The sequence below is a fragment of the Physeter macrocephalus genome, chromosome 8 (assembly GCF_002837175.3).
Source record: "Physeter macrocephalus isolate SW-GA chromosome 8, ASM283717v5, whole genome shotgun sequence".
Lineage (NCBI taxonomy): Eukaryota > Metazoa > Chordata > Mammalia > Artiodactyla > Physeteridae > Physeter > Physeter macrocephalus.
The window spans coordinates 45,028,519-45,051,776 of NC_041221.1; the positions used below are offsets into that span (position 1 = coordinate 45,028,519).

At 41.7% G+C, this 23,258-nt stretch overlaps 1 protein-coding gene and 1 pseudogene across 2 annotated transcripts in view; one reads left to right on the forward strand and one right to left on the reverse strand.

The window, feature by feature from the left end:
- Positions 1-1,859: 1,859 nt before the first annotated feature.
- Positions 1,860-23,258, forward strand: part of DNAJC21 (DnaJ heat shock protein family (Hsp40) member C21) — a 28,171-nt gene continuing 6,772 nt past the window's right edge. For both annotated transcript variants that reach the window (XM_007122741.4, XM_007122742.4), the window contains exons 1-9: positions 1,860-2,096; positions 10,032-10,125; positions 14,378-14,501; positions 14,814-14,936; positions 15,313-15,617; positions 16,835-16,986; positions 18,936-19,023; positions 21,219-21,377; positions 21,786-21,828. In XM_007122741.4, the coding sequence (XP_007122803.1) occupies positions 2,000-2,096; positions 10,032-10,125; positions 14,378-14,501; positions 14,814-14,936; positions 15,313-15,617; positions 16,835-16,986; positions 18,936-19,023; positions 21,219-21,377; positions 21,786-21,828 (1,185 nt within the window). In that variant the 5' untranslated portion in view covers positions 1,860-1,999. The remainder of the gene's footprint in view (positions 2,097-10,031; positions 10,126-14,377; positions 14,502-14,813; positions 14,937-15,312; positions 15,618-16,834; positions 16,987-18,935; positions 19,024-21,218; positions 21,378-21,785; positions 21,829-23,258) is intronic.
- On the reverse strand, positions 12,621-13,280 carry LOC102988860 (riboflavin kinase-like; annotated as a pseudogene).

The window sequence follows — 23,258 nt, forward strand, 5'->3', positions numbered from 1 at the left end:
AAGTCCATGTTCATTTAGAAGTCAGCCTGTTTAGTGAAGATCTTTCTTTAGACTGAAATTTATATGCAGCGTAATTGTCTTTAAATTTTGATGCAATGTTATAAGTAAAAATAGATCCCTTTTTCTCTCAGGAGGAATAAAAGAGCAAAACCAGAAGGACTTGGAGGAAGAAAAAAGTACTTTGTTTTTTCACTTTTTGTCCAACCCCCCCTCCCCTAATTCCATTCTCAGATGGGGAAAGGTCCTGTTTTTCATTGCACTCAAACTTCTCAATCCCTACCGATTACCAATTTACAATCCAAGACCATATAGTATCTTCCTTCTTTGGAAAAGAGGCAAGTATGAATTTTGAGTAGTGGGTTGGACAGTGTTGTGCCTAGAAACTTGATGAGGTTTAGAGTTGGTTTTGATTGTGCAGGGGGCAGGGTATTAGGGCAGAAAGGGACAGCTTCCTAAACTTTGGATACCCAGCCCCGTACAATAGATATTTGTTAGCAACAGAGCCAGCCCTTCTCTCTAACCGTACGTGGTTGACAAAGACAACCTACATCTAACAACATATATATAAACATTCCACATTACAGTGAAATATTCTGGTGTACTGAGGCATTTTTTTAAAAAATTATTTATTTTTGGCTGCGTTGTGTTTTTGTTGCTGTGTGCGGGCTTTCTCTAGTTCCAATGAGCGGGAGCTACTCTTCATTGTGGTGCATGGGCTTCTCATTGCGGTGGCTTCTCTTGTTGCAGAGCACGTCTCTGGAGCGCAGGCTCAGTAGTTGTGGCGCATGGGCTTAGTTGCTCCGCGGCATGTGGGATCTTCCCGGACCAGGGCTCGAACCCGTGTCCCCTGCATTGGCAGGAGGACTCTTAACCACTGTGCCACCAGGGAAGCCCTATACTGAGGCATTTTAACGACAATTAGGATACTATTTTGACACCTTATCAAATTGCTTGGAACAGTTGTTCAGATCTTACATCCCATAATATAGTGTATCAGCTCAACCAGAACCTATTGGTTAAATACTATCTCTTAACTGCATTTTTTTTTTTTTTTTTGGCGGCCCGCTGGTCTTGTAGGATCTTAGTTCCCCTGACCAGAATGGAACCCAGGCCTTTGGCAGGGAAAGTGCCATGTCCTAACCACTGGACTGTCAGGGAATTCCCTTAACTTCATTCTTAAGGTAAACCAATCTTGGAAATGTAGGTTTAGAGGCCAGAAAGTTAGGATTAAAGAGTGATGGATGGGTGGATCAGCACAATTTCATTCACATTGGTGGTAAAACATTTAGTACTATGTTACTTCAAAACATGTTGATGCTTCCCTCTTAAATTGTTTCAGTTTAAGTCATTTACTCTTATTTCTCATGCACATTGGTCAGGACAGGCAGTATTAGCGATCTCATTAAGTGGTAACCGAAGATAACTGAAAAGAGTTAAAAAACCTGGATTCGATCCGACCGAATCCTGCCACTGATTGGCTGGGGAGGCTTGAGCAAACCACTTGCCTGAGTGTCCTCATCTGTAAAAGCGGGGCTCACATGAAAGAACCACAAGATGTTTTCTATCATCCCATGAAACTCCTATCTCAGCTCTCAGGTCGGCTGTCAAGTTGGTGTCACTGACTGCCCTCTGTGTCCCTCACAATGACACCCACCGTGGCCCCGCCTCCCGTGGCACCGCCTGCGTTCCCCTAAGGCCGCGCCTCCCTGCGCGGCTATTTCCGGAATAGGGTCCTCCCCTAACCCATGCGGAGCCGCGGCCTCCGGCAACTCCCCCTCCGCGCTCCCGCGTGCCGCAACCGGCGCCGCCTTTCGCCGCCGCGCGCTGCCGTCGCCCTGTGCCGCCGTCGCTGCCGCCGCGCTCGCTGCCTGGCCGGGTGCGGGCGCCGGGCTCCTGCCACAGGAGAGAACCACCGGCGCCACCACCACCACCACTTCGGCCGGGCCCGGGCACCGCCCCCGCCCCGGGCCCCAGCCTGAGCCCCCCGCCCGGCCGGGCGATGAAGTGTCACTACGAGGCGCTGGGGGTGCGGCGCGACGCCAGCGAGGAGGAGCTCAAGAAGGCCTATCGGAAGCTGGCCCTGAAATGGCACCCGGGTAACTACTCCGCAACCGCCGTGGCCCCTCGCAGGAGCCTCGGCCCTCGCGACCTTTCTCACCCCTCTCCCTAGGGTAACTCCAGGGACCTGGCTGTGCTCGGAGCTGCCCGCTCGGTAACTCCCCTCGCCCTGGAAATCGGGCCGGCGCCCGACCCGGCGCCCGGCTAGGTGGCCCCTGCGCAGTCCTGGCGATGAGCGTCCTCGGCTCCTCGGTGGACGCAGCCCTCCACCCCCAGGCTTCACTCGAGCCCCGAGCACCTCGTCCCTTCCTAGACGCCCCCCCCCCCACCCCGGTTCCCGCGTGGCCCCTGGCTGGGGAAAGATAACATCCTAGAGACTTCCCTGCTCCCCGCACTCCTTCGCAGACGTCCCCGAGCGGGGAGGAGTCGCGAGCTCTTAACCCAGTCCTGCCTCAGGCTTGTCCCTTGGTGGACTCCCCTGCAGCTCGGCTTCCCCGGGCTTTTCTCCTCGGCTGCCCTTAACTTCATCAAGGGATCCCAGCTACTTAAGTGTAATTAAGACAAAGGAGCTAGTGAAATGTCTTTTAAATAGCTATGCTTTTTTTTTCTCTTTTGGTAGGCTGAGTGACCCTGTACTTCACTTCGGATGTTCTGTAGATTAAGAACTTTGAGTGTCTTCCCTAGTGAAGTTCATGTGTTTACTTAGAAGTATGCTTCCTTTGGATGTTTTATTTGGTTGTACTCCAGGCCTTTGTGACAGTCATGAAGTAATTGGATCTTCTAGACTGGGGAACTAAGACAGTATTTGAATCTCAGCTTTTTGAGGTTTATAAGAGGCTTTCGTATTAGAACTAGTCCATAAGCATGTTTTTAGAGGCTCTGAAAGGCTAAGATGGAGACCTCAGAGTCTTGCTTCGAAAACATGCCTTACACACACGAAAAGTTAAATACAAATGCAAACAAAATAGCATAGCATATATAATTGGTAGTTGTGTTGATAGAACAGCTAATAACTGCCCCAGGAATTCAGGGCAGGGAGTTTTCACTATGTACTGAGAGGCAGTGAAGCTCCCCCTTGGCAGAGGAGTCTAGCCGTTAGCGGGATCCTGGAGGAATGGGATTGAGAGAAGTGAATATAACAGTATGGGAAAGAGCACCGGGTGGCCCAAAGATGGCCTAGGGGACAGTTCGACCGAAGGCAGTGTTTCTCGGAAGTCTGAAAATATGGGTTGAGAGAAGAGCTGAAGGAAGGGCCCGGGACCCAAAGTCAGAAGGTAATGGTTATAGTTAATGGAACAGGAAATAAAGGTATGGGTTTGTTGCTTAAAGTTGTAATGATGACCAACAGAGGAACTAAAAAAAATCTGATGTATTGGAAGGGAAGAGGTAAATGAGCTAAATATTCATTAACAAGTCATTAGCGGGCTTCCCTGGTGGCGCAGCGGTTGAGAGTCCGCCTCCCCGATGCAGGGGACACGGGTTCGTGCCCCGGTCCGGGAAGATCCCACATGCCGCAGAGCGGCTGGGCCCGTGAGCCGTGGCCGCTGAGCCTGTGCATCCGGAGCCTGTGCTCCGCAACGGGAGAGGCCACAGCAGTGAGAGGCCCGCGTACCACAAAAAAAAAAAAAGAAGTCATTAGCTATATCCAAAATTAATAGGTCCAAAATTAGTGTAGAAGCATATTCTTAGAGTAATAGGGGTTACCGTTAGAAATCGAGTTAAGAATTTGTTGACTCTGGGTGGGAAAGAGGATTGATGCTTGTCACCAAGTGCATATATAATTTTGATTACAGTATTAAAACGTTTTTGAGTAGTAGTTTGATATTAGATTGTAAAGGGCTTTGAATGTTAGGCGAAGGACTGTGAAATTTGTTTATCCAATACTGGAGAGTTGAAGCTGGTTTTAGTAAACCAGCTGCCTGCTCGGTAACTCCCCTCGCCCCATCTTTATTAAGATGTCTTGGGAAGGTGCTATGAAGGCAGCTTAGTAGTATGAGGAGGAGTGGAGACAGAAGTCAGGTAGAGTCCGCCTTGGGCACCGATGGGCCAAAAGTAGGCTTGGGGCCAGTGGGAGGGGTATGGCCTGGGATGAAGAGAAGTTGCAAAAGAAAAATTACCAGATTTGGTGACTAGCTGGAAATCAGTGCAAAGAAGAAGGCAAATGTTACTAAAATATCAGTTAACTACTTTGAAACCAAATGTGTTAGTAACTAAATGTGAATAGCTTCTTTGAATGTCATCAGAATTCGTAACATCCTAAATATCTTGGTTTGAAAATGCCTATACATATAAGGGATAAATACTGTCCCAGGAGATGCATGATTTTGATATGCTTTGCTTTGCTGGCTCATTAATTTGTTAAGTCTGACACTCAGCAAATGTTTAATTTCATTCTGTGTGTAAGGTACTGTGTTAGATGTTAGATGACATATGGGCTGTGCTTCAAAGACTAATATGTACCTCATATAGAAAGGCTGCCCATTTTCATTGTTAAAAAAGAAAGAGATTACCTTTATTTCTGTTACTGAGGAACTGAATAATTTCCAGTAGGGTCAATAGCACTGTGTAGTGAGGTCGCTCCTTGTGAAAGCCAGGCTTTCAGTAATTCATCTGATGACTGTTCCCTGAACACCTTACTGTGGAATGAGACAGGAGTGGTCCCTGCCCTGCTGGCCCTACTGTCTTCTGGGAGACACAGAGGAAAGCAGTCACTTTTCATCCGGTGAGATAAGGGCAGTATGAGGGCAAATACAAGGTGCTCGTGAGCACATGTACCAATCTGGACTGGGTTTTCTAGTGGGTGGGATAGATGTGCATCCCTGAAGAAGTGACATCTAGGTCGAGACCTAAAGCGGGAGCACAGGGAATACAGGAGGTGGAAGGCAAGAGAGGGCACGGCAGAGTCTAGGAAGGGAAAGAGGTGAGCCTGCCCAGGTGAGCAGGGGCCGGGTCTTGAAGGTTGTGGTAACCTGCATTAGGCAGATTGGGTTTTAACCTAAGGGCGTTGGGAAGCCATCGAAGGGTTGGAAGCAGGGGAAATGAAAGGTTTGTATTCTTCTAGTATCTCTCTGGCTGTAGTGGGGAGAATGGATTGGAGAAGGCAAGGCTGCAGGTAGGGAGACCAGTAGGTCCAGGGACACTGACATGACTAGGATGACGATAGGACCTGGGGGTGGAGACTGAGTCACGTGCTAAAAATCCTCAGTGAGTAGGGGGAGTAGTTGGGAGGCAAGTGGACAGTGAGAAGGAGGGGAAGACAGAGAGATGGCCAAATGGTCTGAATCTCGATGGAATGCTGGTTTGTCCTCAGGGGTGAATAGAGAATCAGTGACCAGGAGGATGTCAGCTTTACCACCGGACCTGCTGTATGACAGCTGTGCTGGAGCCCGAGAGGCCTGTAGGGAAGTGGTGATCTCGGGGAACCTGGCTTCAGTGAGGGCAGGACTTAAAAGGCACAGTCCATGAAATGTTCTAGGAGGTAGTGTAAAAACATTGGGGACAAAGTGGAAGACGGTGTGAATGGATCAAGAGAAAAGCACAGAGGGTAGTGTGAGAATGCCTTTTAAACTTTAATGACTGGATTTGCAATACCTGTGGCTTTGCATTTGGCTAATAATTAAGGTGGACTTTCCATTTTTTATGATTGCTTGTTAACTACACTCATGTTCAACCTCCTAGTCAACCAGTTACAAGTATATTTAAGTGAAATAAAAAGCCATATGACAGATTGAAAAAACTAGTTAAAAAAGAAGCTCCAGCAAGTGATTAGATCTTACTTTCAGATGGTGCATTGGTGGGTTTTTATGTTTAAAAGCTTTAGCTCTTACCAGACTTCTTTGAGGGAGGAAGGAAGGGAGTGGGAAGAAACAGGACAACAAAGTACAGATGAAAAGGTGAGGACAACCACCACGTACCACCCCAAACAGCCGCCTTTTTTGTCTCAGGTCAGGAGATTCAGTTGCTGGCTTTTTCTGCCTTTCTGCTTTAATTTTTTTTTTTTAATTTAACATCTTTATTGCAGTATAATTGCTTTACAATGGTGTGTTAGTTTCTGCTGTATAACAAAGTGAATCAGCTATACGTATACTTATACGCACATAACCCCTCCCTCTTGCGTCTCCCTCCCACTCTCCCTATCCCACCCCTCTAGGTGGTCACAAAGCACCGAGCTGATCTCCCTGTGCTATGCGGCTGCTTCCCACTAGCTAGCTATTTGAACTATGCTTTTTTTGTTTATCTGACCAAAATGTTATTAATGATTTGACGAAGACATGGAAATCATGAGCTGGACTGTCACCGTGGAGGCATATCAGGATTGTGTTCAGCTGCACGTGACAGGAAACTGGCAATTGTGGTCAAAACAAATAGTCATTTTATTTTCTTCATGTAGCAAGAAATCCAGAGGTGGCCCATCTTGGTAGCTCCAGCTGCTTGATGAAGCCATCGAAGACCTGCTCCATCATCCTGACCCTAAGACTTGAGTCCTTGCATCAAGTGTAAGCAATTAAGCCTCAGAGACGTTCATTACTCTCATGTGGAGGTGCAGAGAGAGGCAGGTGAGCCCCAGTGTAGCAGGTCTCCTCCATGAGGTCCTTGGACTCTGCTCAGCAGCTGTCAGATGAGGCCTCACGCACCATCTGAAACAGCAGCAGGGGATCCCAGGCAGCAGTGTGGAGGAGGAAAGGATAAAGCAGGGACAGAGTGTGTGCTGGTTGCCTTTCAGGGAAGTCTTAAAAGCCACCATAGAATACTTGTATAGATTTTATTGACCGGAGCTTAGTCACATGGTCATGCCAAGCTTCAAGGGGGACTGGAAATGGAGTCTTTATTTGGGGGACCAGGTGCCCCCATAAAATCAGGATTCAGTTGTTACCGGAAGAAGGGGATGAACTAGCAATCTCTGCCTGAGTCCTCATAATCTGCCTGCAGGCAGTATACCCGGGCTTTGGGCAGGACACAGGGGATGAGTTAAGGGCATAAGGTGAGTGCCACCCAGGCCCATCCCTTTCATCAGGAGAAACAATCTTCTCCTAGAAGCTTCACTTAGTAGGTTTGTGTTGGTATCTGATTGGCTAAAACTGGGTCACCCGAAAACCCCAACTTCAAGAAAGTCTGGGGAGGTGAATTTTTTAAGTGTGTGTATTACCACTGTGATCAAAATCAGGTTTGTTAGGAGGAAGAGAATGGATATCGAGTAGGCAACTAGTAGTATTTGCCACAGAGTAGTAATAAAAATCTAAAATAATTAAATCTAAAATTATCAAAACAGGATACTGGGTGTCGTGTGTTTAGAATCCAGTTGCAGCAGGGCCACAACAAGATGGAATTTGATAGTATGCATTGGAAATAATGGAAAACCTAGCCACAGTGGCTTAGTAAGTTAAGAATTTATTTTTCTCACCACAGGGAGGCTCGGAGGAAGGTGCCTGCTGGCATTGTTTCAGTGGCTAAGTAATGTCACTGTGAATCTCTTGACTTTTCCTTCATGGTCTCAAGATGGCTGCTGAAGCTCCAGCTCTCACGTCCCATGTACAAGACAAAAAGAGGAAGGAAAGAAAATACACTAATAGACTTCTGCTTTCATCTCACTGGTCAGAACTGTGTCACGACCCTTCCTAGCAGCAAGGGAGGCTGGATACGCTAAAATACTTGCTTATTTTTTAGCTTATCCAGCCTCCACAGTAAAGGCTGCAAGAGAGAAAGGAGGGGGAGGTGTTGGATGATCTAACCTTTAGTGTCTGCCACAGAATGGATTGAGTACTATATTTGAGTTAAAAAAATATTTGTTATACAGTTATATTGGCTTGTCAGGAATTTTTTTAAAAATTATTTATTTATTTATTTAGTTGCGTCAGGTCTTAGTTGTGGCAGGAAACTCTTAGTTGTGGCACGCATGTGGGATCTAGGTCCCTGACTGGGGATCGAACCCCGGCTTCCTGCATTGGGAGCATGGAGTCTTTTTTTTTTTTTTTTTTTTTTTGGGAGCGTGGAGTCTTAACCACTGTGCCACCAAGGAAGTGCCTCTTGTCAGTAATTAATATGAAAAATACTTGAAACTTTGTCACCTATAAATTCAATATGACTTACTGTGATATTGTTGCTAAAAGCTATTATATAATTAGCTAAGGTGATTAGAAGTAGAATGTTAAGGAATTAATGAATGGCTCCTTGATGATCACGGTCTTTGACTGCATTTGAACTAGAGGGTATTATAGTGTGCATAAGAAATGGGAGATTTAGTCCAGAGAAGAGGTAGGCTAGGAGATGACCCATGGGCTGCTCTGTGGAAGGGGAGTTAGACCTGCGTTGTATTACTTATACAGCTAGGCTCCTGTGATGGAGTTTTTTTGTTTCTGTTTCTTACTTTTTTTTTAAATTCCAAGGGAGCATGATTCTATGTCTAAAGCTTTTTGTGTTAAAGCATCTTAGTAAAAAGAGCTATGGCAAATGGCTGCACTTGAGAAAGTGTTGTCCGTGTCAGTTGTTGAGCAGAAGCCCGCTTGAAGGACTTGGGACTGTGTAACGGTATCTGAAAAGAGGAGGTAGGATACCCTTGAGGGCCTTGTTTTAAGACTGTTTCTGTCATATTTTTTTTTCTTAGAGGCAAATATTGAGTTGTAGCTTAAAGAGCATTGATGTACTCCATAGTAGGTTCAAAATATTTTGCCTTCTGAGTGTGTTAGTTATCTGTTGCTGTGTAACAAATTACCGAGAACTTAGGGCTTAAAACAACAAACAGCAAATATTTTCTTTTTTTTAGCAAATATTTTCATAATACAGACTCACACAGTTTCTGGGGATCAGAATCAGAATGGGATAGCTGGGTGGTTTGGCTCAAGCTTTCTCACCAGGTTGAATCACCATTGTCTGGGAAAACCCACTTTTAAGCTCAGCCCCATAGTGATGGCGGGACTCAGTTCTTTGTTGGCTGTGGGCCAGAGGCCTCCATTCGTCACCACGTGGGCTTCTCATGGACCACTGGAGTGTCATGCTGTGGCAGCTGGCTACTCCCAGTGATCCAAGAGAGAGCGAGCGCCCAAGATGCAAACTACAGTCTTTCATGATCTAATCTTGGAAATAATGTCCTGTACCGTCACCACTCCTGCCACCTGCTTTCGGTCACAGAGACCAACCCCGCCCGGTGCCATGGGAGGGAACCACACAGGGTGTGAATGCCAGGAGTTGGGGGTCCTTGGGGGCCATCTTGGAAGCTGGCTACCACCCTGAGGCAAAGATGCTTTCTGAATTCCACAGTTAAGGAAGCACAACTAAGGGAATAGTAATTAGTGCCTAGGTTTTTTTTTTTGTTTTTTTTTTTTGTTTTTTTTTTTGTTTTTGTTTTGCGGTACGCGGGCGTCTCACTGCTGTGGCCTCTCCGGTTGCGGAGCACAGGCTCCGGACGCGCAGGCTCAGCGGCCAAGGCTCACGGGCCCAGCCACTCCGCGGCATGTGGGATCTTCCCGGACCGGTGCACGAACCTGCGTCCCCTGCATCGGCAGGCGGACTCTCAACCACTGCGCCACCAGGGAAGCCCAGTGCATAGTTTTTAAACTTTATGAGATTTATTTTGGTATATGCTGATAAGAAAGAAAACCTTAAGGATGATGGTAAAGATGGATTAAACATAATCTAGCACTGAATAGTAACAGCCTTTCTATAAATGATTGATTTATGTATTTTACTCCTTCTAAAAATAAAATGTGTACTTCTCAGCCTTTTCTAGTTGTGGATATCCAGGTTGAGTGCTCAGTGATGCACTGAGATTTAGAGAAAAGCATGAAACTTCTACTCAAGTAGACACTTATAATAGATCCTGATTATCAGCTGTCATCCGTTCTCTCTGTTTTTCCTTAGTTGTTTTTCTTCGTTTTTGTACACTCATCTATTTATGGCATTTCTGATGGAAGAGGTCCCTTTTAGAGTCTGTCCTTTACTTTTTTGATGACTGAATTTCTGTGCCTTTATTTTAACAGATAAAAATCTGGATAATGCCGCAGAAGCAGCTGAGCAATTTAAACTAATCCAAGCAGCGTATGATGTGTTGAGCGACCCTCAGGAAAGAGCATGGTGAGCGTCACGCTGTCCCTCCTCGTGTATCTGGTTGGGAAGAACGGTCAACAGAGGGTTTTTTAAAAATTTAATATGTTAAATGGTTTGGGATGTGCTCTGAAGTGCCAGTCACCTATTCATTATATAAAATGCAGTGTGTTGGTAGGAAGGAACCTTAGAGATGATTACTCCAACTCTGATATTATAGACGATGAAACACAAAGCTTGGCAATCGTAGATAGTTTTAATTTTGATTCTTATGAAGTGCCTTCTCTTTGAATAAGGTCTTTTAGATGTCTGACAAATTTACTGATGTCAGAAAAGGAAGAATGTTGACTTTTCCTTAAAAAACAGATACAGTGTTTTCATCAAGAATTGTAATATTTTCCCAAGAACTACTTTATATAAGAAATTGAGTTAAGCTTCTACATCTGTGACAGATTCTTTAACTCAGGATGACCTGATCATTTAATGCCATTTCCAAACAAAAATTTCTACGTTTGGAGTTCTGGGTTTCCAGATTCTCAGTGAACTTTTTGCTACAAAGCCCTGACATAACTGTGCAAGATCCCGCAGAGCAGGTGGGTGTTCAGTTCACCCGTGCAAGTCTTCTGTGTGACAGCATACAAGCATGGCCAGCTGTCAAGAGAGAAAGGCTGTAAAGAATATTCTTTTTTTTTTTCCACTTGGTCAAGATTTATTTCAAGGCCTGAAAATACTGACTAATCAAAAATGGCCCTACTGCAATTTCTTATATAAATTCTTATATAAATAATATAAAACTTAAAAAATGTAGACACTATTAACTAACTCCTAAGCCACATACTATAGGCTTTTCAAAAGCAATAGATATTTAACAAAATGTAAGATGACAATACCAAAGAATTTTCACACTTAATGAGGACACAATCTGTCGCAAGCTACTCACACAAACACAAATCTTTTTTACACTTTCCATGTTTGTTTTTAACTTTGTTTCATAGAACCACTGATAATTGAGGCTTCTTTCAAGTATAGGATTTCTAACATTAAATTACATTTTCTAAGTATTTCTATAAAGAAGAAATGAAAAAGACACATACTACATTGTTTGCCATAAATTCATACACCAAAAAGTCAAAACAATCCAACTGAATTTATTCCTGCTTCCCCCATCTCCAACATTAGCTTTAGATGTTTTTCTAAATATTATATAAACAGTTTTGTTAAAATCAGTTCTCTCATTTATGCAGATTAGGGGAAAATGGTTTTATAATAAGTTCTTTAAAATTAACTTCTAGATAGCACTCTTTAGCCTTAAATTACATTGTGCACACACAACTACAACAGTTTGCATTTGCTCAGGAACATATAATCACATTAAAAACAAATAACTTTGTAGTTCATAGTTTAGTTGGCTCTTCATTAAACTCTTTATTTAAGAGTTTCCCTGGGAGGGAAACAAGTATTTTGTGTTGTTTAAGAAACTGATATAGATAAATGAAATGCTAGGTGTTCGATTAAACTTTGAGGAAACCTACAGATGAACTTTTGGGTGTTTTTTCTAAAATGCAAGAGATATGCGCTTAATCACTGTTCATATAGTGAAGGGATGGGATGGCAGATACAGACACAGATGAAACTCTACATTTTGTAAATGTAGAGTTGGATATTCTAAGTGGAAGAACTGACACTGACAATTGTATACAGGAAACAAAGGTTAAGAAAAATGTTGAAGAATATCTACTCTTAAAAAGAGAAGTGTTATACAATACAAAAATGAGACCTAGAAGGCTTCCCTGGTGGCGCAGTGGTTGAGTCTGCCTACTGATGCAGGGGACACGGGTTCGTGCCCCGGTCTGGGAGGATCCCACGTGCCGCAGAGCGGATGGGCCCGTGAGCCATGGCCGCTGAGCCTGCGCGTCCGGAGCCTGTGCTCCGAGCAGAGGGAGGCCCGCATACCACAAAAAAAAAAAAAAAAAAAAAAAGAAGTGTTTTACAACAAAATGAGAACTAGAGATTCGAGAAACACTCATTTTACTGTTTTAAAGGAAAATCAAAAAAGTAATAGGGAGAGAGTCTAGACCAATTAGAACTGAGGTAGCTGTAACAAAATGGAACACAGTACAGTGATTTGAGCCTTTAAAGGAAATCACTAACTAAAATGAAATTTCACAAGTCTTCATGTCTATAATAAAATATAAGTGCACAAAATATCCAAAATACAAAGTCTGGATTTTTCCCCTTAGGTTTGTAATAAACTGTCAAACCTCTGCTTAATATAGTTACTTTTATAAGCCTTCTGACTAGCAGAGCATGCTATACAGGTACATGCATGCTAGAATTTTACCATGAGAATTATAGTTCTCATGTCAAACTAGTGACTTGCCTGTTACCCATATTTATATATATTTCATTTCCATTATAAAACACTTAAGGCCTTTCTAGTGGTACATTTTAATCAACATATTACATAAAAAAGAATCTTGATTTTTAAAATGAACCTTTTTAGTACTGTAACGTGATGGGTTTAATTGAACAGCTGGAACATAATATGGTAACTACATTGTATTGTTTAATTCACAGCTGTAGGAAAATGTTTGATTTTTAAAAGATAACCAAGATAAGACCGTAGAGTTATGAGCAGTAAAATATTAGGAAACAGTGAATGCATAAATAAGACGCTTTTCCATCAGTGGCCATTCGTTATTTTGCTTTTAGGAACCTGGAAGAAATTGTCTTCTTTGAGTTTCAGATGTTCTGGTAAATCTAGTCGTTTCTTAGCTTCCTCAGTATCACCTTGAATTGCTGAAATAAGTGACTCTAAAGAATCACAGTTCTTTTCTGGTCTGAGGTAGCCGACGACGGCCACGTTGAGAATTTCCCTATAGAGAAGTCCTCTTTGAAAGCATGCATGATATGAGCTTCCATGGACTTTTTTGTATTCTTGTAGTATGGGTTCCGTCCTATGCTCACCACCATCGTGTGGACATCTCCACTTCCAACACTGGCGCAACAATGATATATGCCAGTAGATGCATCAGCGGGAAGATTATCTATTACTAGTTCAGGCAAGTTAGCTGTAGGGATGCCCGGCTGCTTGGGGCCGCGACCGAAGCCCCGCACCACCTGGCCGCGGCAGAAGTACGGCAGGTGCCTCATGACGCCGTCCGCTTGAGGTGCGGGCTGCGGTCCAGTCCATGTGTCCGGCGGAGCCGCGGTCGAGGCGGTGCCCGGACCCCCCGGACCAGACGGAGGACACGGGCGGGAGCTCCGCAGGCCGGGCGGGCGGGCGGGCGGGCGAGCGCACGGGCGTACAACGGGCCGAGCGGCGCGCACGACACGCCTCGGCGAGACCCTCATGCCGCTGACTGAACAGAAGGTACCGGGCGATTCAGAGGCTGCGTCTGGAGGAAAATTCTTATTAAATTATCTTTTATATAAAAATCAGAGAATCCTAAATTTTTCTCCTCCTGAGGAATTTGGAAATCTGGCCTTAGAAGTGCTTTTGCCTTCCTTTGGAAACTTTGAAATTCTTTCCTGCCTTCCTTTTGCTCTAGCTCTTCTCTAGATCTTAGGTTGTTTTCTTGTCCCGAGGATTCCCTTGTCTTTTTGTTTAAAGGCCCTGCCTATTAACTCTCCTGTCATCTGGAGGCAGTACAGCACAGTGGCGAGGAGCATGGGCCTTCTGGTGCAGGACACGTGGTTTTGAATTCTAGCTCTGCTGCTTATTGGCTTTATGACTGTGGACAATGTTATGTAATATTGCTGAGCTTCAATTTCCTGTTACATCAAACGAGGGTAATAGCTAACTTTACAGAGTAAGGGGCAGTTGTACGTGTGTGAAGCTCCTAGATTGTTTACATAAACATTAGAAGAGTTTTATTCTGGTCCATGTTGGTAAATTCCCAGATCCCAAATGTGTAATTAGTCTCTGGACCAGGTGACGTCCACTACTGTCTTATTTAGTAAGGTCTCTTTCGTGTGAAAGTGCAGCTGCCTTTCTGGGAGAGTCATGGACATTGCCTGGCTCATTAAATTCCCCGCTTCGTATTGGCTAGTACCGTATACTGCCTGTAATGTACTGGGAGTTGCAGTCATAGTTTTAATCAGCACTTCTGTGAAAGATTATTAAGTCTTTGTCTGTTGATATTTTTCTTCAGATCTTTTGGTTGTGGGTTGACCACGTTAAAATGTACAATAATTATATTTTTACTGTTTCAGGGTAAGGAATCCTTTTGAATTCTTATTTATTCAGCCTTCACTGATGTTGCTAATTTTTTTTGTTTAGGTATGATAATCATAGAGAGGCTCTGCTTAAAGGTGGGCTTGATGGAGAGTATCAAGATGACAGCTTAGATTTGCTTCACTATTTCACTGTGACCTGTTACTCTGGTTATGGAGATGATGAAAAGGTAAGAAATGAACTCACTGATAATTTCTTATCAGGCACTTAAGTAAGACTCTCAAATGCAAAGAGAATTCTTAAAATTATTCTACAATAGAAGGTGAAAGAATGTTCATTTTGGAAACTGAAAAACAGAGCCTTCATATTTAAACTGTCAGCATGTAAAGACCTTCAGTTGAAAACTAAATGTACTTGCAGTGACGGAGCTTGGGTCTGTGATTCTGTAACATTAAAGTTTTTCATGTTGCATTTTAAAATCTTATTCTATAATTAAACTACAAAAGTGTTAAGAATTTGTGTTTCTGTTCCTGTTTTTTAGGGCTTTTATACAGTGTATCGTAATGTTTTTGAAATGATTGCCAAGGAAGAACTAGAATCTTCTTTAGAAGAGGATGTTGACGATTTCCCGACTTTTGGGGGCTCCCAGAGTGACTATGATACGGTAGAAGAAAAGTTCTTTGCCATTTTGTGATTAGCATTTGTCAGTGTATCTTTTCCCCATTTCCTTATTTTAAAAAAACGGGTTCTAGTTCTGGGTCTTTTACTGTGACTCTCTTCCTCTCTTTTTTTTCCTGATCACCACCACTCTTTTCACTGTTTTAGTGATCATGGTCCCATTCCATTAACTTCCTCATCAAATTCATTCTGAAGAGTTATTTTGTAAAGCCTTCAAAGGACTGTCCTCTCTGTTGATTAATAATAAAGTTGTGTATATGAAGAAAGGAGGTTAGATGCTTTGCAGCAGCAATATTTGGCGCCTTACTAAAAAAGAAATCCAAATAAAAATCTAGCATTTTACCTATTTTCTTTGTCACTAGGTAGTCCATCCTTTCTACGCTTATTGGCAGAGTTTCTGCACTCAGAAGAACTTTGCTTGGAAAGAAGAATATGATACACGACAGGCTTCAAACCACTGGGAGAAACGAGCCATGGAAAAAGAGAACAAAAAGATTCGAGACAAAGCAAGGAAAGAGAAGAACGAGCTTGTCCGTCAGCTGGTAGCTTTCATCCGTAAAAGAGATAGAAGAGTGCAGGCTCATCGAAAACTTGTGGAAGAACAGAACGCGGAGAAGGCGAGGAAAGCCGAAGCAATGAGGCGGCAGCAGAAGCTAAAGCAGGCCAAGTATGTGGTGCTGGCTGGACCCTGTCTATAAGTAGGTGCCAGTCACAGGAAGCATCAGTGGATACCTGACGTGGTGCTTTCACGGGGGGGTTAATCCTCGTTCTGCCTTCATCCTTTTCTTTTACATCCTGGCATTGGGCGATGTCTTTTCGTCTACTGTGAAAAAATTTTTCTTTTGAGTTGGATGTTTTCCTTCAGAGGCCCTTTATACTTGAGACTCTTTTCAGACTCTTGTAACGTTTAATAATAACTAACGTTAATCGAATTCTCATTCTGTACAAGGCCCTGTTGTAAGTGCTTTTCTTGCAACAATTCTGTGAAGTAAGTTCTGGTTTTTATCCTTTCTTTTGAGGAAATGAGGCCCAAGATCACATAGCTAATAAATTGCAAAGGTGGGAATTGGACCCTAGAAGTCAGTCCAGTGCCCTGCTTTTAAGTACCACACAATACTCTGTCAGTATACTCTTAGATATTTAGTTCATCTCAGTGCCTTTAAAGTTTTGTTGTTTTGAGTCACTATAAAGGCATTGTGTCCAGAGCATTATAGCATTCTTTAAAAAACTATTCACTTCTTGAAAGTTCTACCCACCTCACCTTTGAAAAATTAGCACTTTATATGACAGTTACGGTTTAAAACCACCTGAAGACTTTTTTAAAAAAAAATAAATGTATTTATTTTTGGCTGCGTTGGGTCTTCGTTGCTGCGCGCGGGCTTTCTCTAGTTGCGGCGAGCGGGGGCTACTCTTCTTTGCAGTGTGTGGGCTTCTCACTGCGGTGGCTTCTCTTGTTGCGGAGCACAGGCTCTAGGCCCGCGGGCTTCAGTAGTTGTGGCTCATGGGCTCTAGAGCACAGGCTCAGTAGTTGTGGCGCACGCGCTTAGTTGCTCCGCGGCGTGGAATCTTCCCGGACCAGGGCTCGAACCCGTGTCCCCTGCGTCGGCAGGCAGATTCTTAACCACTGCGCAACCAGGGGAGTCCCCACCTGAAGACTTTTAGTAAGTTGCGAAGAGTTATGTTTCAAAACCCATTATCTAGTGGAGCAATTAAAATCAACCACATAACAGATAACAGATTTAAGTAACTTTGCCTGTTTCAGCCAAGCACAGGTTTTAAGTCTGTAGGCATTGACAGTTTGGGAGGAAGAAGCTCTCCAGGGGGTGGGTTTTAAGCCCCCAAAATAAATAAAACCAATGCAGAGACTCTGCTGTGTGTGTCTAGACTGGCAGAGCAGTACAAAGAGCAGAGCTGGATGACGGTGGCCGATTTGGAGAAGGAGCTCAGGGAGATTGAGGCGCAGTATGAAAAGGAGTTTGGAGATGGATCAGGTGAAGATGAAGCGGAAGAACAGGAACTCCAAGACGGACAGGATGGTAACTTCCTCCATTCATTAAGAAACTGTAGGAAATAAATGTTTTTTGCTCAGGGGTTGTGCACTCAGGATGCTCACAGGTGTCCGTAAAGGACTCGGGTGTGAGACATCAGGAATGGGCGGGCAGATGAAAATCTGGAGAACACCTGGGTTCCAGCCGATTGTTGCCCGTTTCATGTTTGTTTGGTTTGTTTGTTTTTAAAGTGAGGCTGGAAAACTGGATTTTTATGTGCCATCTCCCAATTTTTAAATATGGCAGATAGTTGAAATGAAAAATAATTTGGCATGGCCAAGTGAAGGTAGTCTATGGAAGTAGTATAATTGCAGTAATTTCATTAACGAACTCTTTTCTGACCATGTTTTGAACCATTTGGCTGCATAAATATATTGAGAAGTGGGCATATTGTCAGATGTAACTGGTTATTTTTAAAAAATGCAGTTAAGCAGTAGGTCAAGTTTTAATAGTAACCCTTTCCAGAAGAGCCGATACTGTGCAGGAGTCTATCTGGTATATATAAATTGTCTCATTTCTGACTTGTAGAGGGGCTTCTCTTGGTGTCCTGAAATGTGTCTTTTCTCTTCCTCTATCATTAGAGCACAGGCATGTGACTACCTTAAAAGGAGAGGATTGGGCATTGTTGAGACTAGTGATTGATATACCTGACTTTCTGCACTGTCTCTGGCTGTTCCATAAGAAATAAAAGTAAATGATCTAAACATAGTTTACTTAATTTTACCTTACTTACAAATGTTGGTTTTCAGACTAATAGCTCAAATGATAAAGTGACAGACTTTTATTTATTCCACATGATTAGGAAATGTTTTCTTAATGAATTGCAAGTAGTATGTGTGAAAGTGCCTTGATAGTTATGAAGCACTGTGTAAATGTGAGGTGGCATAATTATGTAGAGTTTTACAGTTTATAAGGTGCTTTCACATATAAGATCTTGCTTGATCCTCACACTATGTCCCTTAAATGTAGGTTTTGCTCATATAGTTATCTCTTTGTTACTGAGAAGCTCTGGCATATGTCTGAGAACACATGAGAACATTCTTAGATCCAGATTTTGACTTCAAATCCAGCATTCTTAATTAACTATTTGAATAATCAAACAATTTGAAAGTGTACACATAATTAGAAAGTATCTTATATGAAACATTGGAGGTATTTTGATCATTTATGATTTCAGTGAGAATGTCCTTCAGAATCATATTACCATTACTTATTATTTTTAAAAAATGTGGAGTATAGAAGAGATACCTTGGGATCTTTATCGATCCCGTAGTAAATCCAAAATGGCAATCAGTTTACTTGTTTATTTCTTATAAAGATAGAATATGGGATTGTGCAAAGACTTTCAACTGAGCCTAGATTTTGTGGTCTATATTGATAATAATTATTCCATTGTAATAAAGCTTCAAGTTTATAAAAGTCTGTGAAGATAATGTTAAACTTTACACGTAATATGCTGTTTTATGACTTATCTTTCTAAAAATGATGGAATGTCAAACTAAGCTTCTTTAAGCATTGAAGAGTAGATTACAATTATACATGTGTTCACACCAAATCCTGCTCAAGAGATAAACTAAAACGCCTTTGTTGAAAAAACTGCTTTGTTGTAGAACTATGATAGTGACATTTGATTTTCTGAACTTAGCTCACACCTAGGACTCTGAGAATTTTTTGAATTTTCTTCTAAGTAGGCTTATGAAAAGAACTTGAAAGGTAAAGTGATCTGTTTGGAAGCCTTCCCTTATAATTCAGTGCTGCTTTTAAAAGGCCAACTCAAATCCCGGTAACATTGTTTTTTCTTGGTGAGGAAGCAACAAATTTTAGTTTCTGATACGTGTGCAACTCTAGATACTTACTGAAGAGACGTTACCTGTTAACATGTTTTAGATTTATGTTCTAATCAAACAGGATTCTTACTGTAGGCTTCCCTGTCATAGGTAAAGATAGTGACGAGGCTGAGGATGCAGAACTTTATGATGGCCTTTACTGCCCAGCATGTGACAAATCTTTCAAGACGGAAAAGGCGTAAGTTTAATATCTTTGAACTCACCTCCTCTTTTGAGGTGAAGTGTAACACTTTGAAAGTCCTAAAAAAAATGCTTGTAGCAGTTGGTCACTAGCCCTCACCTGTCATCTTGGGGGATATCCTCCCAGCAGGGGAGGAAGAAGGATTTGTACCAGCAGTTAAGCCTGTTGTACTGATTCTCATTCATGTGATGTTCCTGTGTAATAGCTGCTTTTTAAACGTGTACGCTATCTCCAGAAAGAAACGTTGCTTGCTTTGGTGCGGAAGACAGAGGCACACAGGCAAGGGGGCTACACTGAGGCTAGTCATCTTTCTCCACAGTTGGTGCAAACTCACTTCCAGCTGTCACGCTCCCATGCAGACCGTTGCCGCCAGCCCGAGAACTTCAGATGTGTCCTGCCTGTAGTATAGTTGCTGAAGTCGAAGGACTTTATCTTAGGGGAGCAGTCACGAAGAGAGAAGTATTAAAAAGGATACTATCATAAGGCAGGCGAGGAGGGGCCGGCTAGAATATGGGAAAAAATGAGAGTAGAATTAGCAAGGGGAAAAGAAGCAAAACACGTGCAGTAAAGAAGGAGGAGGCAAAGGATGGAAATGGAGCTTGGGAGTCCTAAGTGGTATCACTGTGGTACCCCAGGGAAGAGCGATAGCGTAGCCAGAGGAGTGGCGCAGGGTGGGCAGCAACAAGCAAGGAAACAAAAGCAACGATGAAGGAGGCTTTAAAAATAACTTTTGTATTTGGAAAGGACGTCAAACTTACCGACAAGTTGCATGAGTAGACTGTAGAGCGCCGGATTCACCTGTTGCTCACATTTTGCCCAACTTGCACGCGCTCGTTCTCTCTCCACACACACAGACGAGGTTTTTTCTGAATAATCGGAGAGTAAGTTACCTACATAGTGCTCCTTTACCTCTGAACACTTCAGTATATTTTCCTTAAGAATAAGGACATTCTTTTACATAATCACAGCCGTCAACTTCAGGAAATTTATAACGTTGATGTAGTACTTTTATTCCATTTACTGCCCATATTTCGCTTTTGTCAGTTGATCCTGTATTAATGTCCTATGTAGCATTTTCCCAACTTCAGTACAGGATCTAGTCTAGGATCATGTATTGCATTTATTTATTTAGTCTCATTTAATCTGGACCAGTTCCCTTTTCTGTGCCATTGACATTTTGGAAGAGAACTGACCTTTAAAATGTTTTTTAAAAATAGAATATTTCTCATTTGGGTGTGTCGATTTCCTCATGCTTAGATTCAGGTTGTGCATTCCTAGCTGGAGTACTGTGTACACATGTGTTGCTCTCAGGGTTTCTATCTGGAAGGACAGAAGTCTGTCTGCCCCTCATTGGTGGTGATCATTTTGATCATCCAGTCAAGGTGTTGTCTTGTTTTTCCACTGTATAGTTAGTATTTTTTCCCTTGTAGCATGTTTAATATGTGGGGGGACACTTTAAAGCCATGCAGATATCTTTCTCTTCACCAAAATTTCCTTCCTAGATTTAGCACCCACCGATGATTTCAGCTTGTACCAATCTTCACTATAATCATCTCAAAATGAGGCTTTTCCAGTGCCAGCGCTCCTACATCATAAGTCATCATTTGACCTTCTGCTGTACATAAGAACATTTATCCGTCTGTTGTCAGGATGAATTTATGAATTTCTTTTCAGTGTTTTAAAATTCATTGTTGCCCTTCTCATGCTCAAATTTCCCAGATGTGGTTAGTGAGAATTCCTTCAACCTGGCTCCTGTGCCGTTTTGACATGTCCCAGCCATATTTTTGAGCACTTACTTTCTGGCACAAGGTGTTCCAATTTCTCTAAGGAACCTCCGTCTTAAGGAGAGAATTTTAGTGGGAATGAAAAGTAGGCAACCCCAACTAGAAAAATCCAGATCTGAACAGGATGAGATAAAGTAGTGACACAAGTTTTCTACTTTTTAGTTTATCTAACTCTTATAGCTTAAGTGTTGTCAGTTCTATTTTGTGAAGTGTTACTTAGTTGCCCATGGGGGCACTGAACTAGACATTGCTTATGGAGTTTCACACAGAAGGGTAGAGATGTGTCTTAGTTTACATTTAGGGTAGTGGCAGTGAGAAGGGAGACCCCTCTTGAAAAAAGCAAAAGGAGGTAAACTACTCTTGTGAATTAATCCCATTGCAGTCACTCATACCAGCTTGTTCTTTCAGCATGAGGAATCATGAAAAATCAAAGAAGCATCGGGAAATGGTTGCCTTGTTAAAACAACAGTTGGAGGAGGAGGAAGCAAATTTTTCAGGACCTCAAACTGATGAAAACAGTCTGAATGCCAATTCTGAGGAAGAAATGGAGGATGCACCAAAACAAAAGTACTTCTAAAAATGTCACTACACCTACTTAGCACATTAGAGATTGCATTTAAATGCTGTTTTATCTCAAAGAAGTTATTCTGTTATGCTAATATTTTCTGCGTTTCTTCTAGTTAAGAGAACTTTATAGTATTGAAATGGTTAAAGACATGATGTCGGATATAATTTTTATAGACTATATTATGACTATTAAAAGCGGTTTTATAACTGGGTAATTGATATGCTAACTACTATCAATTGAACCACTGTTATATTTTTCTAAAATGATAATGTGGATGTTTTTCTTTTAATGCTTTATGATATTAAATATGTTTTAATATTTTATTTCTATTTGTATCACTAGTATTTCAGTATTTTTTCTTTCCATTTAGTCAAATATTTGACGTTTTGATTTATATTTGTTCTTAGGCTTTCCAAAAAACAGAAGAAAAAGAAACAGAAACCAGCACAGGTATGTTGAAAAAGTTTTAGTAACATTTAATATCAAATGTAAAGCTGGAGTACTCTTGTTTATTCAGTATAATCTGTATTAAGGAGAGGGACTGTCGCTCTCTAATTTCATGTTGATTGTAAAACAGATTAGAAGGAGTTGAAAATATTTTGGTTTTTCAGTGCTTTACCTCATCATATATATGTGGTCAGTTTACCTAGTTATTGTTGTCTGTGTGTTTAAAAATTTTGCATGTGGAATTCCCATAATACAGATTAGCTGAGGGGACCATATTAAAAAAATATTTGGACACATGTGATGACAAGATTTTTAAATCAATATAACAGTTCAACTCAGAAATATATGAAAATCTGGGGATTGATCATTGTAATAATGTACATGAAATTTCGGAAAGGGAACATTTGCTTACCCACTCCTGGGCATGTATCTGGAGAAAACTCTAATTTGAAAAGATACATACACCCCAATGTTCATAGCAGCACTGTTTACAATAGCCAAGACATGGAAGCAGCCTAATTGTCCATCAACAGATGAATGGATAAAGAAGGTGCAGTATATATACACAATGAAATATTACTCAGCCATAAAAAAGGAATGAAATAATGCCATTTGCAGCAACATGAATGGACCTAGAGATTGTCATATTAAGTGAGGTAAGTCAGACAAAGACAAATATCGTAAAATATCACCTATTTGTGGAATCAAAAAAAATGATACAAATGAACTTACTTACAACACAGAAATAGAGTCACAGACATAGAGAGCAAACTTATGGTTACCAAAGGGGATAGCGGTGGGGGGGTGAGGCAAATTAGGAGTTTGGGATTAACATGTACACAGTTTTATATATAAAACACATAGGCAACAGGGACCTACTGTATAGCACAGGGAACTATGCTCAATATCTTGTAATAATGTGTGATGGAAAAGAATCTGAAAAATAATATATATATATATATATATGTATAACTGAATCACTTTACTGCACACCTGAAACTAATACAACATTGTAAATTAACTATACTTCATTTAAAAAAAAGTGGTTACAAAAAGGAACATTTGCTTAGAAACTTGTAATGATTGTGATTCTTGAAAAAAAATGTTTTTTCAAGTTTAAATATTTCACACTGGGGGGTCCAAACTTAACCTCTTATCTTAAGAATTATTATTAAAATAAAAGGGTATTATGTTGTTACATGTATAACAGTCTTGTGGATTTTTTGAATCTATAAAAACAAAATGAACTTGCCCATTTTACTAAGGGTATTTGGTGGTTCTACAGGGAATGGAATTGATTTCTGTGCTATTTTAATATAATCTAATTGTATTTGCTTATATTAAGTATTAAATGTTAAATGTAGCTCTTTTTAAAAATTGGAAATGTTTTTAAGAAAACTTAGGTAACACACTAATAATTTTTCATAAATCTT